Source organism: Equus przewalskii, chromosome 6 (genome assembly GCF_037783145.1).
Source record: "Equus przewalskii isolate Varuska chromosome 6, EquPr2, whole genome shotgun sequence".
In the NCBI taxonomy this organism is placed as follows: Eukaryota; Metazoa; Chordata; class Mammalia; order Perissodactyla; family Equidae; genus Equus; species Equus przewalskii.
The window spans coordinates 57662568-57674773 of record NC_091836.1 but is presented as its reverse complement, the minus strand read 5'-3'; the positions used below and the strand labels follow the sequence as shown (position 1 = coordinate 57674773).

Here is a 12206-nt window from a genome sequence, read left to right as displayed (position 1 = left end):
TATTGCAAGTCTTGTTGTATTTGCTGTTCTCCTGTGCAAACCCTTCCAGCCGGCACTGAAAACGATGCTGCCAAAATTCTTGAAACCAAGGGTTTCGGAGGTTTGTTTCTGGCCGGAGCTTCAGATAATAATCGTCAAACCACTTGACATCGGGAGATTGGAGCTTGATTGTGATTCCACCAACAGCTTCTCGCTGATATCCATCTGTCACATCGTACCTGTCAGCCCAGCCATCACTGCGGGGAAACAAAAAACCCCTCAGCTTAGAACGGGTATATTCTAAGCAAATGATTCCATTTGCTTTCCTTTTGAAAAGATTAGTAGTTAAATGGCTACTCAGGCCACACTATGGTCTTACATTACTCCTATGTGATTACTGAGATAGCAGCTTGTTAGAATAAAAAGTGCAAAACACAATGGGAATTCTAGGTGTAAGAGCGCTGGAAGGCACCAACCTCACTTACCTTGAACTGCAGAGAATAACCTAAGGCTCTTGGCAGAATTTTACTGATTGCAAAATACAGTATATCCATGGAAGCTGCGTAATATCACAATTCACACTCTTTACTGAAGTTTAATATTTAGGTCAAGTTAACTTTAAATACATTCTTTTCCTTTAATTTATAATAATCATTATAATGATCATAAAATGAGAATGAAAAATATTTCTAAAATGTGCCTATCATTAATTTAACCATCCTATGACATCATGTTTATTTATTTATGTTTTATACTTTACAATTGAATTATAGAGAGGTTAAAAAGAACCTTGCTGATTATGGTCATTCTATTAAATATTAATTCGTCAGAGCCTCAACCTGAAGTCCTTGTGGTCCATAGTCCATAAACTCTTTCTTATCCCATGATACTTCTCTAACACATTTAAAATATACAGGGGCTGGCCTGGTGGCATAGTGGTTAAGTTCATGTGCTCCTCTTCAGCAGCCTGGGGTTTGCAGTTTCGGATCCTGAGTGTGGACCTAGCACCACTTGTCAAGCCACGCTGTGGTGTCATCCCACATAAAATAGAGGAAGATTGGCACAGATGTTAGCTCAGTGACAATCTTTCTCAAGCAAAAAGAGGAAGGTTGGCAACAAATGTTAGCTCAGGACCAATCTTCCTCACACACATGGAAAATACATATGAAATCATGTTTAGGAAATATGAAATCAGTGATTAGAGTGTTTGAAAGAAAGGACTTCTTAACAATGGGCCATCAAGGATGGTGACAGGGATCAGACTCCTCAATATCACTATCATTCTATGCACTGATCGCTCAAAGTAATCTAGGAATTTTAAAATAAAAGACTTTGAAATTGCAGAAGTCATGTTATAATGGTATGAGGGAGTATAACAGAATAAGGAAAAGTATTCTAAGCTTATTTGGAAAATACATGAGACACGACATTGGAAATAAACAACATGAAAAGATGTTTATATCAAATTTGGGCACCCCTTGGGGTACTCAGGAAAAAAAGAGACTGACTTTGAAATTGGTAAACAGTTAGCCGTTGATGATTAGGTAGCTAGTAACTAAAGTTTTTTTTTCCCTTTTGCAATTACTGATTATAGCTTTTGGTTGTTCACCCACCCATTGTTACTGTGCTGCTTAGGCAATATGCTCTCTGACTCCCACTAGGCTCCTATAGGTAACATCTCCCTGGTGCCTGGGTCACCATGGTAACTGGTGTTTGAGCTGTTTTTCAGGAATTAGGAGCCCCTTCTCCAGTTCAGGCCAGTTGAGACCACCAGCCCATCAAGCAGGCCTGTGCAGATGCCCACTAAGTGACCTTTTGACATCAAGAGGCTAAAAACTCCACACTAAGATCATGCTAAGCCACCATTTTGTTAACATGCATCCTACGAAGAAGCATGAAGTCTGACTGTGCTTGCGCAGATCGTCAATTACCTCATCTCTCCTCACCTCCAATCATCTATCTCCACACTGCAGACCACCTTGCCCTGACCCCATAAATATCCCTGAGTCCCCATTTTCAGGGAATCAGATTTGAGACTCATTCTCTTGCTTCCTCGCTTGGCTGCCTTGTGATTAAAACCCTGTCTCTGCTGCAATCTCATGGTCTCGGTGTTTCACTTTCTAGGCAATGGGCAAAAATGAATCTGGTTCAGTAACAACTTTTCCCATCCTCTCTCCCATTGGGACATGTACAACTTGTGCTATGTATCTGGTGGGACCTAGTGATGCTATCTTTCCTTTGAAGAAGTGCAAGTGGTCTTTCAGGAAAGACAAATAAAGTCAAGGAAAAGTTTAACGATGAAAAAAAGTAACACCAAAGAAAAAAGAGAAGGGATATAGAGAAAGTTGAGGGGAAGAACAGAATGGAGCCTCCTGAAGGCAAGGCAGGAATGCATCTGGAGGGAAGCTGGGTTAGGGGGAAGCAGGCACCAGGGGAAGGTTGAGGGAAAGGATTTACATTAGCCATCATTGTTCACTTCATCATTTTCAGATATTTCCATTTGCCAGAATCTTAATTTATTTTTATCCTCCTTCAAATGCATTTTTGTCCTTTATACATTTTTTTTGTAGGCAGAAAGCATGCTCCGATATTTTGCATATAAAATCAGTGCCAGGAAACATATTATGTAAGTAATCAATTAAAACAAATATGACAAAAAGCATTTAGTTTTTTCAGCATGGTCTGCTATATCTACTCTGACTTAAAAAATTGATAGTGAGAGTTGTTTCAAAGGTCATAGATTACTCATTAAGACATCATAGGGGCTTGAGATATTTCCTAAGGCATCGGTGGGTGGAACGCGATAAAAAAAAATAAACAAAATAAATCATTTCTTCCTCCAGGTCCTCTTTGACAAGACGGTATTTCATTAAAAATTATCTACGGTGAAATTTCAAAAACTTTCAAGGCAGATCAGGAAAAAATAATAATGCAATATGTTTTGTCCCAATGTTGAATTTGATTATTTCACACATTATCTTCCCTTAACTTTCTCATTTTCAGCTGTAGAAGATTTTATTTAAAGCTGACAAGTTGAAATGAAGTGGGCTTGCTTGCCTCATTTTCTCCTCTGTTTTGGAGGGTTTATTATATCACTGATATGAGAGTGTGGGTCTCATTGGCACTTGAGGATATGCATGGGCGTGCTGCAAATGGGACAGGAAGCTCTGTCTGACAGGCAGAGCCCCATTCTCCAAGGAAGTGGGAATTTAAATTGCTCCTTTTGTTAACACTAGCTCGTGCTTATGTAACGCTATGATTATGAATATTACATAAGAAATGTACGATTATAATGGGTCCAATTTACCCTTCACAATTCATTTATCGAATTTAAAGGGAATTGTAAAAAGCCTGTCTTGATAAACTTTTTTGGAAGTAATATTTCCAAGAAGAAAGTTGTCAGGCCCAGAGTGTGTTAATTTACTCATCTCTCATCATGTTCTTTAGCTTTTTTTTTCCAGGTATAAATCTCTTCTCTACATTGAAGAATTTAGTAAAAGATGATGCTTTATTAGCAGCCTATAAGTTGGAGTTATGTTTAAAATAATTTTGTTCCAGATGTTTTCATTGAACAACAAAATAAAAATCATAAAGGAGATTGTGTGTAAACAGAAAATTCCAGTATCTATGTGACAAAACAGGGTTATTCTATTTAAACTTATTCGGGAATATCTGCTATGTCTTGAGAAAGTTCATCCCATGCTGGCTAAATTAGATGGTGCTGTATTGACTTTAGGTTATTAAACATTAACACTGTCATAAAAAAGTGCTTGTAAGATTTGCGTTAAGATGATAGGGTATCTCCAAGTAAGGAATAATAAATCCAAAGGAAAATTAAGTGCCAAGAAAAACTTAAGCTTACTTTTCTACTATCTAATGCCTTCCATTACATTGATAGAGTGGACTGTCAAGATTCTGGCACTACTTTAATGCCTTTGGGTGACATATATTTTACCAAATCAGGAAAAGAAAAAAAAAGAGGAGAAAGACAAGGAAAGAAACTGGAAATGTACTACATTTAAGGCAATTTTCTAGATTCCATCTCTCTCATCTATCTACCTATCCATCCACCCATCCATCCATCCATCTATCCATCCATCTAATTTCTCTTCCTTCTCATGGGTGGGCATTTTACCAATCTCCTCATAATCCATTTCATTATTTACTTTCGAATTCTTTGACATACAGTCAATTCTCATTATTTGCGGATTCTGCATTTGCAAATTCACCTGTTCTAAAATTTATTTGCGACCCCCAAATCAATACTCCTGAAATTTTGGGGGTCATTTGCAGATGTGCACAGTGACAAAAAATTTGAGCTCCTGATGTACACGTCCCCAGTTGAGGTTGAACAAGTGACCCTCTGCTTCCTTGTTTCAGCTTTCATACTATAAACAAGTGTCCTTGTCATGGTCTACTTACTGCCAAGTTTTTTTTGCATTTTTGTGTGTCTTTTGTTGATTTTGCTGTTTAAGATAACCCCAGGCATAGTGCTAATGTGTTATCTAGTGTTCCCAAATGCAAGAAGGCTGTGATATGCTTTGCATGGAAAATACATGTGTTAAATCAGCAGCATTCAGGCATGAGTAAAGCGCTGTTTTCTGAGAGTTCAATATTAATGAATCAACACTATATATTAAGTAAACTGTCTTTTAGACAGGAACACACATAAAGCACGCTTATGTTGATTAGTTGATGAAAACATAGTGACTATAGGCTCACGGCAATTTAAACCTATATCTCCCCCAGGAGCAATGGTCAGTAGTCATTAGTTCAGTGTTTGGTGCACATTTACAGAACATAACTACTCTGAAAAACAAGAATTGAGTGTACATATATATTCTCATTTGGATGTTGTTTTAGTCAGGCCTCCAGTCTTTCTTTGGCCATAGAAACAGAGTAACTTGGACATTTGAAACAGGAAAAAACATTTTTAACTTGCTTAGGTTGGCTTAACCAAGGAAGGAATTTCAATCTGTATAACCCAGTCTCAAAACCCCTCCTCAATCGATACCTTAAATTCCCTTAAGTCTTCCCTGCAGACATCTTAAGGACATGCTCATTTAGCAAGAATTTGCTTTCATTTTCTTCCAAAGATGGCATTATTAAAATATCTACTCCTACTCTATCATCTACCCTTCCTCCCGTCTCCTCACAAACTCCAATTCCCATTATTTCTCATAATTAGCAACTCATGAAAGTTTAACTTTTATCTGTTTTCAACAGAAGATTCTTGTTTAAAACAAAATTGACTCGAATTCTCCAGCCAAAATCCATCTTCTTTTTCTCTATAAGCTTCCTTCTTTTCCTCAACATTTATCAAATATCTACCATCTTAGACTAAATTATTTTGTGGCAATAAACAGCTCCAATATCTCAGTGCTTTGAAACAAAATTTTATTTTTTGCTCAGCCTTTAGGTTCACTGCAGATGGCCTAAACTCTGCTCCATGTCAGCTTCATTCTGAGACACACTTTGAAAGAGCAGTTTCCTTCTGGGACGTGACTGATCACGTGGAAGGGAAAATAGAGCATAATGAAACCACATAACGACTTGTAAGTATTCTGCTTAGAAGTGGCGCACATCACTTCTGTTCACATTTCATTGACCAAAGCAAGTCATATGGCCAAACCCGACCTGGATGGGACAGGTGTGTATGATTTTTCTTTCAGAGAGGATCAGTGAATATGGTGTGAAAAACGCACTCTATCACATTTACTATGTGTTGAAGTTGTATTGCAATTGAAAAACAGGTTGAGTAGGTTCTAGGCACTAAACTTCAGCAGCTCCCAGTCTAGTGGAGAAATAAGAGAGGAGGATGGATGTAGAAAGAAATGACCACATACAAATGAGTATTGTTGGGGCTGACCCTGTGGCCGAGTGGTTAATTTCCTGTGCTCTGGCGACCCAGGGTTTCGCTGGTTTGGATCCTGGGCACAGACATGGCACCACTCATTAGGCCATGTTGAGGTGGCAGCCCACATGCCACAACTAGAAGGACCCACAACTAAAATATACAACTGTGTACTGGGGGAATTTGGGGAGAAAAAGCAGGAAAAACCCCCAAGTATTGTTGAGATATGAACCACATGCAACAGGAGAGAGGATCAGTAAATAATTAACTTTTCTTAGGAAGAGAAGATTTGAATTGAGTTTGAAAAATATGGATAATGGAATGATAATAGTATTTTGAAATATTCTAGACAATGAGAAGGTATTTTTGAATCAGGAATGGTGAATATTAAGCACTGCAGCTATGTAGAGTGCAAAGGATAGTGAACTAATGAGAAAGTAAGCTAAGGAGGACCAATTGTGAATGGTCTTTGGTGCCATCCCCAAAGTTTTAGACTTTATCGTTCAGCTAATGGGGAGCCAGTGGTGTCTTTTAAGGTGGGAAATGATATGAGGAGAGATGAGAATTGGGAGTGAACTGTGGTAACAGTGTGAGTGGTAGATCAGAGTAGTTGTAGATGAGTATTAGAGAATCAAGTGAGAAAACGTGTTGCAGTGGTCAAGGAAACTGATGGAGGATTAAATTAAAGCAGTAGCAGTTGGGATGAAGAGCCTTAGTTGGAAGGAATTCTAAGAATCCCTGAATCTAGATGTGTGGAGAATAGGGAATAAAGGGGGACTTTCCTGGTTTATAGGAGAAGATTAGCAATATTGTAGCTCCACATCCTAGGCCGTAAAATACAGGCACAGAACAGGTTTGGTGTGAAAAAGGAAGAAATGAATACAAGTTGGGTCAGTGATGATCAGATTTCCCTTTATATGCTCTCTAGCACTTCTTTTCTCCTGGATTTCTATCTGTTCTCTGCATATATAAAGGATTTGAATGTTAAAGAAATACAAGTTAACAATTATCTTATCTGTGGTCTCAGCACCATATTAACCTATCCTATTCTACTATGTTTATGTTTGTATGCTGAGCAATAGCTGTTGGCCCTCAAAAAAAAAAGAGAGAGAAATTAAAATTTTAGAATTGTAAAAACCTGATACTCTATAACACTTATCCTTAAAAATATTTTAACTTTAGAATTATTATTTTTATCATTCATTGTATTAACTTAGTGATATATAAAGAAGGGATTATGGTTATAAAATAATTACTGCAGGGTTTACAACCATTAGACTCAATATTAAAATATATTTCTGGCATGTGGAAATCCCTATGGGCTACACGCTAACAGGAACAAAAACAATTCTTGGATATTATGAAAAGTTTTATGAATTATTGAATGCTAGAGTAGAGAGGCTAAATAATTTTAAACTTTGTCTCCCTTAAAATCTAAATCTGCACAATGCAGATGATATATTCTTTCCTATGAATACGTATTTTAAGTTATTGGTATAGAAAACAGAAAAATATATATAGAACCAAAAACTGCATTGGGTGATCATTTCGTAACAGTTCCCATGTTCTATTCATTCCAATTCATTAATTCAGTAAACATTCTGCATGCTTCTATTGTGCACTCAGACTGCACATACACTGTGGTAGGTTCCAATTCGTGCCCTCAAGGAGCCAACAGTACATTAGGCATGAGCTGCCTGAATGCGCATTGCTGACTTCCAGCTCATTGGAATTTTCTTTATTTATCGTTCAGACTAAAGATCTTCTTTCATTTTTATTCAATCTTTCCACGAAGAGTACAATTCATTAGGTTTCCAGGCACTGAATCATCGCTTACTGAAAATCACATTCCTGTCCTGCCTCCCTCAGATTATTCCCAGATCACCTCAATTAGTATTCTGGGTGTTTCCAAACTCTTAGTTCTTACATTTACAATCTCTTGATGTGCTTACATGGAAGGCTAATCACATACAATGGGTATGGATTTCATTAGTTGAACTCTCAAATGGCAACACGATTATTTACTATAACTCCACAGAGTTCTTGGGGAGGCATCTGTGATGGGCAAACAACGTAAATAAATCACCTCAAAGTCTGTTTCAAGAGGAGCAATACCAGATGAAAAATTCAGGCATCGGAATAATTATTCCTTCAAGTTGGCAGTCATTAAATGTGTGTCAGGAGACGTGAGCATGTGTGTGCGTGAGGAGGGGGAGCATGGGTGTGCCAGGCACACACAGTTATTTTTCCTCACTGAAATCTTGAGTCCTGCTTATCACGATGATATTGGCACTCCTGAGACTAAGCACACACGTTGTGTATTGGAGACACAGCGTGTTGTTTCTTATTTCTCAAATATGTCACACTTTCACACTTCCAAGCCTTTGAGTAGGCTATTCCCTCTGCACAGAGTGTCATCCTTTCAACTCCTCCCAGGTTTCCTGATTTGATAAAATCCGGTTCATCTATCAAGCAGACAGACTGAGCTTGAACACAACTGATCAAAACCTTTCTCAAGCTCCCCTGGGCTCGACAGCTCCCGCCCCTCTGCTTCCAAAACCAAGTGACATTTATTCCTTTATTCACTGAACAAGTATTGAGTAACTAATATTCTAAATGTGGGGACAGAGTGGTGAACAAGAAGAGAAGAGATCTTCTCTCAGAGGGGTAATATTATGGTGCTTTTAGTTTGGCATTCGTCATTGTATTAAAGTTAAATACATTTATTTAGGTTTTACCCATGTAGACTATCAATTTTGTGTTTTGGACAACTCCTCATCCTTATGTTTGTTATAATGCCTGGCACAGAGGAAGCACTCAAGAAATGTTTAACATAACTTGTTAAAAATTAGACTTTAAAAGACAAACTTCAAATTACAGAGAATTCTTCTCAGATAATCTGACATATTTATTTTCAATTGAGAAAACAATGCTGTCAGATGTGCCTTATAAAATGTGCCTTCTGGGCCAGCCCTGTGGTGTAGTGATTAAGTTTGCAGGCTCTACTGAGGCAGCTCAGGGTTTGCAGGTTCACTTCCTGGATGAGGATCTTGCAGCGCTTGTCAAGCCACACTGTGGCAGCGTCCCACATAAAATAGAAGAAGACTGGCACAGACGTTAGCTCAGTGACAATCTTCCTCAAGCAAAAAGAGGAAGATTGGCAGCAGATGTTAGCTCAGGGCCAGTCTTCCTCACACACACAAAAAAGTGCCTTCTGAAAGACTGAATTGGTTCCCCCTCCAAAATGGTCTCCACTCTCTACCTAATGCTATTAAGGTTAATGAGTACATTCATTAGGCCACATCTCAGCATTTTTTTTTTAAATCTGTTCGCAACCCACATAATTATGGAAACTGCTGTTCTACCCACATGTAATCATCATCCTGCCAACTCTCTTACCAATAGCACTTTAACAGATATTTTTGGAATTTTTTTTGCTTTCTAATAGTGGGAGTCTATGACTGCTTAGCTGTCTTCATCTAATATTCCCTTTTTTTTTCTCGCCTGGGATAGTAAGAGGTCTTAGAATCTCTAAATAATAGCAAAAAGCAAAGAAGGATATTGAGCTTTTAAATAAAAGTTCTTGTGAATATACACCAGTCAACACCAATGGATTACTTAATTCCGAAAAGAAGCACAATGTGGAATTTTTGAGAAAATGATTAGGTTATTTACTGAGAATCAGTTTATCTCTGGGGTTTGTCCATCTTAGTTTTTCTCATTTCCAAGGCTTTCTAAGGAATAAGTAGATGTGGATTGCAGGAGCTGTATCAGAATATTCAAAAGAAGGATGCAAAATCAGGAACCTGAAGTTTGCTATGTGTCTAGCATAAGTCAGGTGATTTCCACTGTATCACTTATCCTAATTCTCTGCAGGTCTTAAAGGTAATAATTATTAGCCCAAGTTTTTACCATTGAGGAAACTGAGGCTCTGAGAGATTAAGTAACCTACTCAAAACTTCACAGCAAATATAGAGGAGTTTTAAACCCAGGTCTTTCTAGCTCCAAAACTCCAGCCCTTTCCATACTTCACAGAGCCTCCGAAGTAATGACATACAGTGATGAGAGCACTGAGAAATGTGTTTTAAGGGGATCACATGTAAAAGGCACATAATGGAGGACAGGGAGCAGAGTGTAGAGCTGGGACTGTACAGGTAGAATCCTAACATGGCACCCATGATTTCCGCTCTCTGGCGTATACACACCTTCTCCTATGTTTTCAGTCAAACACTAATCTAGATGGGTGCTGCTGTGAAGGGATTTTCAAGATGTAATTAAGGCTCCAAATAAATTGACCTTAAAATAGGGAGATGATTCTCAGAGAGTCTGACCTAATCAGGTAATCCCTGCAAAGCGACTGGCTTTTCCTGGACAAAGAGATTCAAATATGAAAGGGAATGACATGAGAGAGCTGGAGGCGGAGCTCCATCACTGACTTTGAAGATGGAGGGAACTCTGTAAAGGAATGCAGGTCGCCTCTAGGAGCTGAGAGTTTACCCCCACTGACAACCTGCAAGGAAAGAGGGACTCAGGCCTACATCCAAAAGGAACTGAACTCAGCCCAAAACTTGAATGTGCTTGGGAGAAGATTCTTCTACAAAGCCTCTAGAAAGGAATGCAGTTCAGGCAACACTCTGATTTCAGCCTGTTTAACCCTGAGCAGAGAACCCACTTATGCTATACATGGACTCCTGACCTCCAGAAAGTAAGAGATAATAAATGAATATTTTTTTAATCTGCTAAACTGGTGGTAATTTGTAACACAGCAATAGAAAGTTATTACTCATTCCCCACCTCTCTCCTACATTTCCTCACTTGGAAGGCCAAAGCACGTTAATATTGGAAGGAATACGATCTTAGGACATCTGATCTCATTCTGGGTTTGGCCAGAGTAGACTGCCTTTGACAGACTTAGGGATTACAGAAAATGATGGACAATATTAAACATACTAGAACAGTTGGAATATCCATCGTGCCTCGAGTCAAACTCCAGGATGGCAGGCATTCTCCCCTCTAGGGTAAAGTCTTGTCCCTCCAGGGATGCTTCTTTACCATACGCATCCATCGTGGAGGAGAAGCTCAGAAAAATCTTTGTGAATAGATTGATTATTTTGTGAATTACACAATCTACTATTTCTCTTATCATATTATAGCCATTTGGAGAAATGCGAAAATTAAGGCAACCATGTAAAATGTGTAATATAGTAAGATAATGGATTCAATTAAATAGAGAAAGCACATTACGAGTAGGCTACTGCATCCACAGCTTTACATAACTTTTTAAATGCTTTTTCATGAGGCTTCCTTATTTGGGTTAACCTTCCAGTTTTCAATCTGAAAACCCCTCTTCCACTGAATTGGACTGATTTCTTCTGTTAATGCCAGTAAACTAAGCTGTCTTCCAGGCATTGTTCTAAGCACTTTCTATGTATGCTTCCTCTCTGCCAGCTATTATACATATATTGTATGATCCTGTGAGGTAGATGTTTTTACATCTTCACATTTCACGTGAGGAAACTTCAGCTTGAAAAGCAGTAAATCACCCAGGGTTATACAGGATTCAAATTCAGTCTGCCTAATCTGGAAGCCAAAACTGAACCAGTACAAGCTATTAATGTGGTCTTTGATGCAAATCTGTATCCAAAGTTATCTGGCTTTGTACATGAAAATGTAGAGAGAAGAGTTATTTCAATTTCTGTTATATGTATATATAGACACACACACACACACACACCTACCTTGGAATTGTTTCTTTTTTTTTTCCTTCCCTGAGTCTGTAAACAATGAATTGCCTTAAACCATTGCATTCATCTTCTGATAAAATGCTCATCTTTGTAGAATATGCTGGCAGTTATTAAGAGTCTCTCTACTCTCAAGGAAAAGAGCTATTAGAAGCTGCTCAAGAGACCTTGATATCTGTACATAAACACAGAATGACTCTCTTCAACTCACATTTCGATTTCAGGCAACATGTTTTTCCTTGACAAAATATCCCCATGACACCCACCGAAACCAAGTCAATTGTTAACTTCTCACATCTATCAGATATGGTTTACCAGTGAACATTTACAAGCTGTAGAAGGCCAGTAAATAATCGAAAATTGTTCTGACTGTGGGATTAAGTTTTAGAAATAGTCATTAAATAAGAAGCCAGACAAAAGTCAGAACCTAAAAGCCTGAAAAATTTAGATGCCACATGCCCCATAGTTAATCCAAGTAGACTGAAAATGTAAGTCACATAATAGAAACTCAAGCCAGGACTCAAGGGACCAAGTTCCTGGAGAGAAAAAATACATACTGAGGTAAGACTTTCCCTTTAAGGTAGGAGACAATTCAATGAAGGGCAAGGATGAGAGGCTAAGAAGTTGGGACA

At 38.3% G+C, this 12206-nt stretch overlaps 1 protein-coding gene across 6 annotated transcripts in view; it reads right to left on the bottom strand.

The window, feature by feature from the left end:
• The window catches only part of GRM5 (glutamate metabotropic receptor 5), a 474279-nt gene that overhangs the window by 132803 nt on the left and 329270 nt on the right, over positions 1-12206 (bottom strand). For all 6 annotated transcript variants that reach the window (XM_070623933.1, XM_070623938.1, XM_070623932.1 and 3 more), the window contains one exon: positions 1-236. In XM_070623933.1, the coding sequence (XP_070480034.1) occupies positions 1-236 (236 nt within the window). The remainder of the gene's footprint in view (positions 237-12206) is intronic.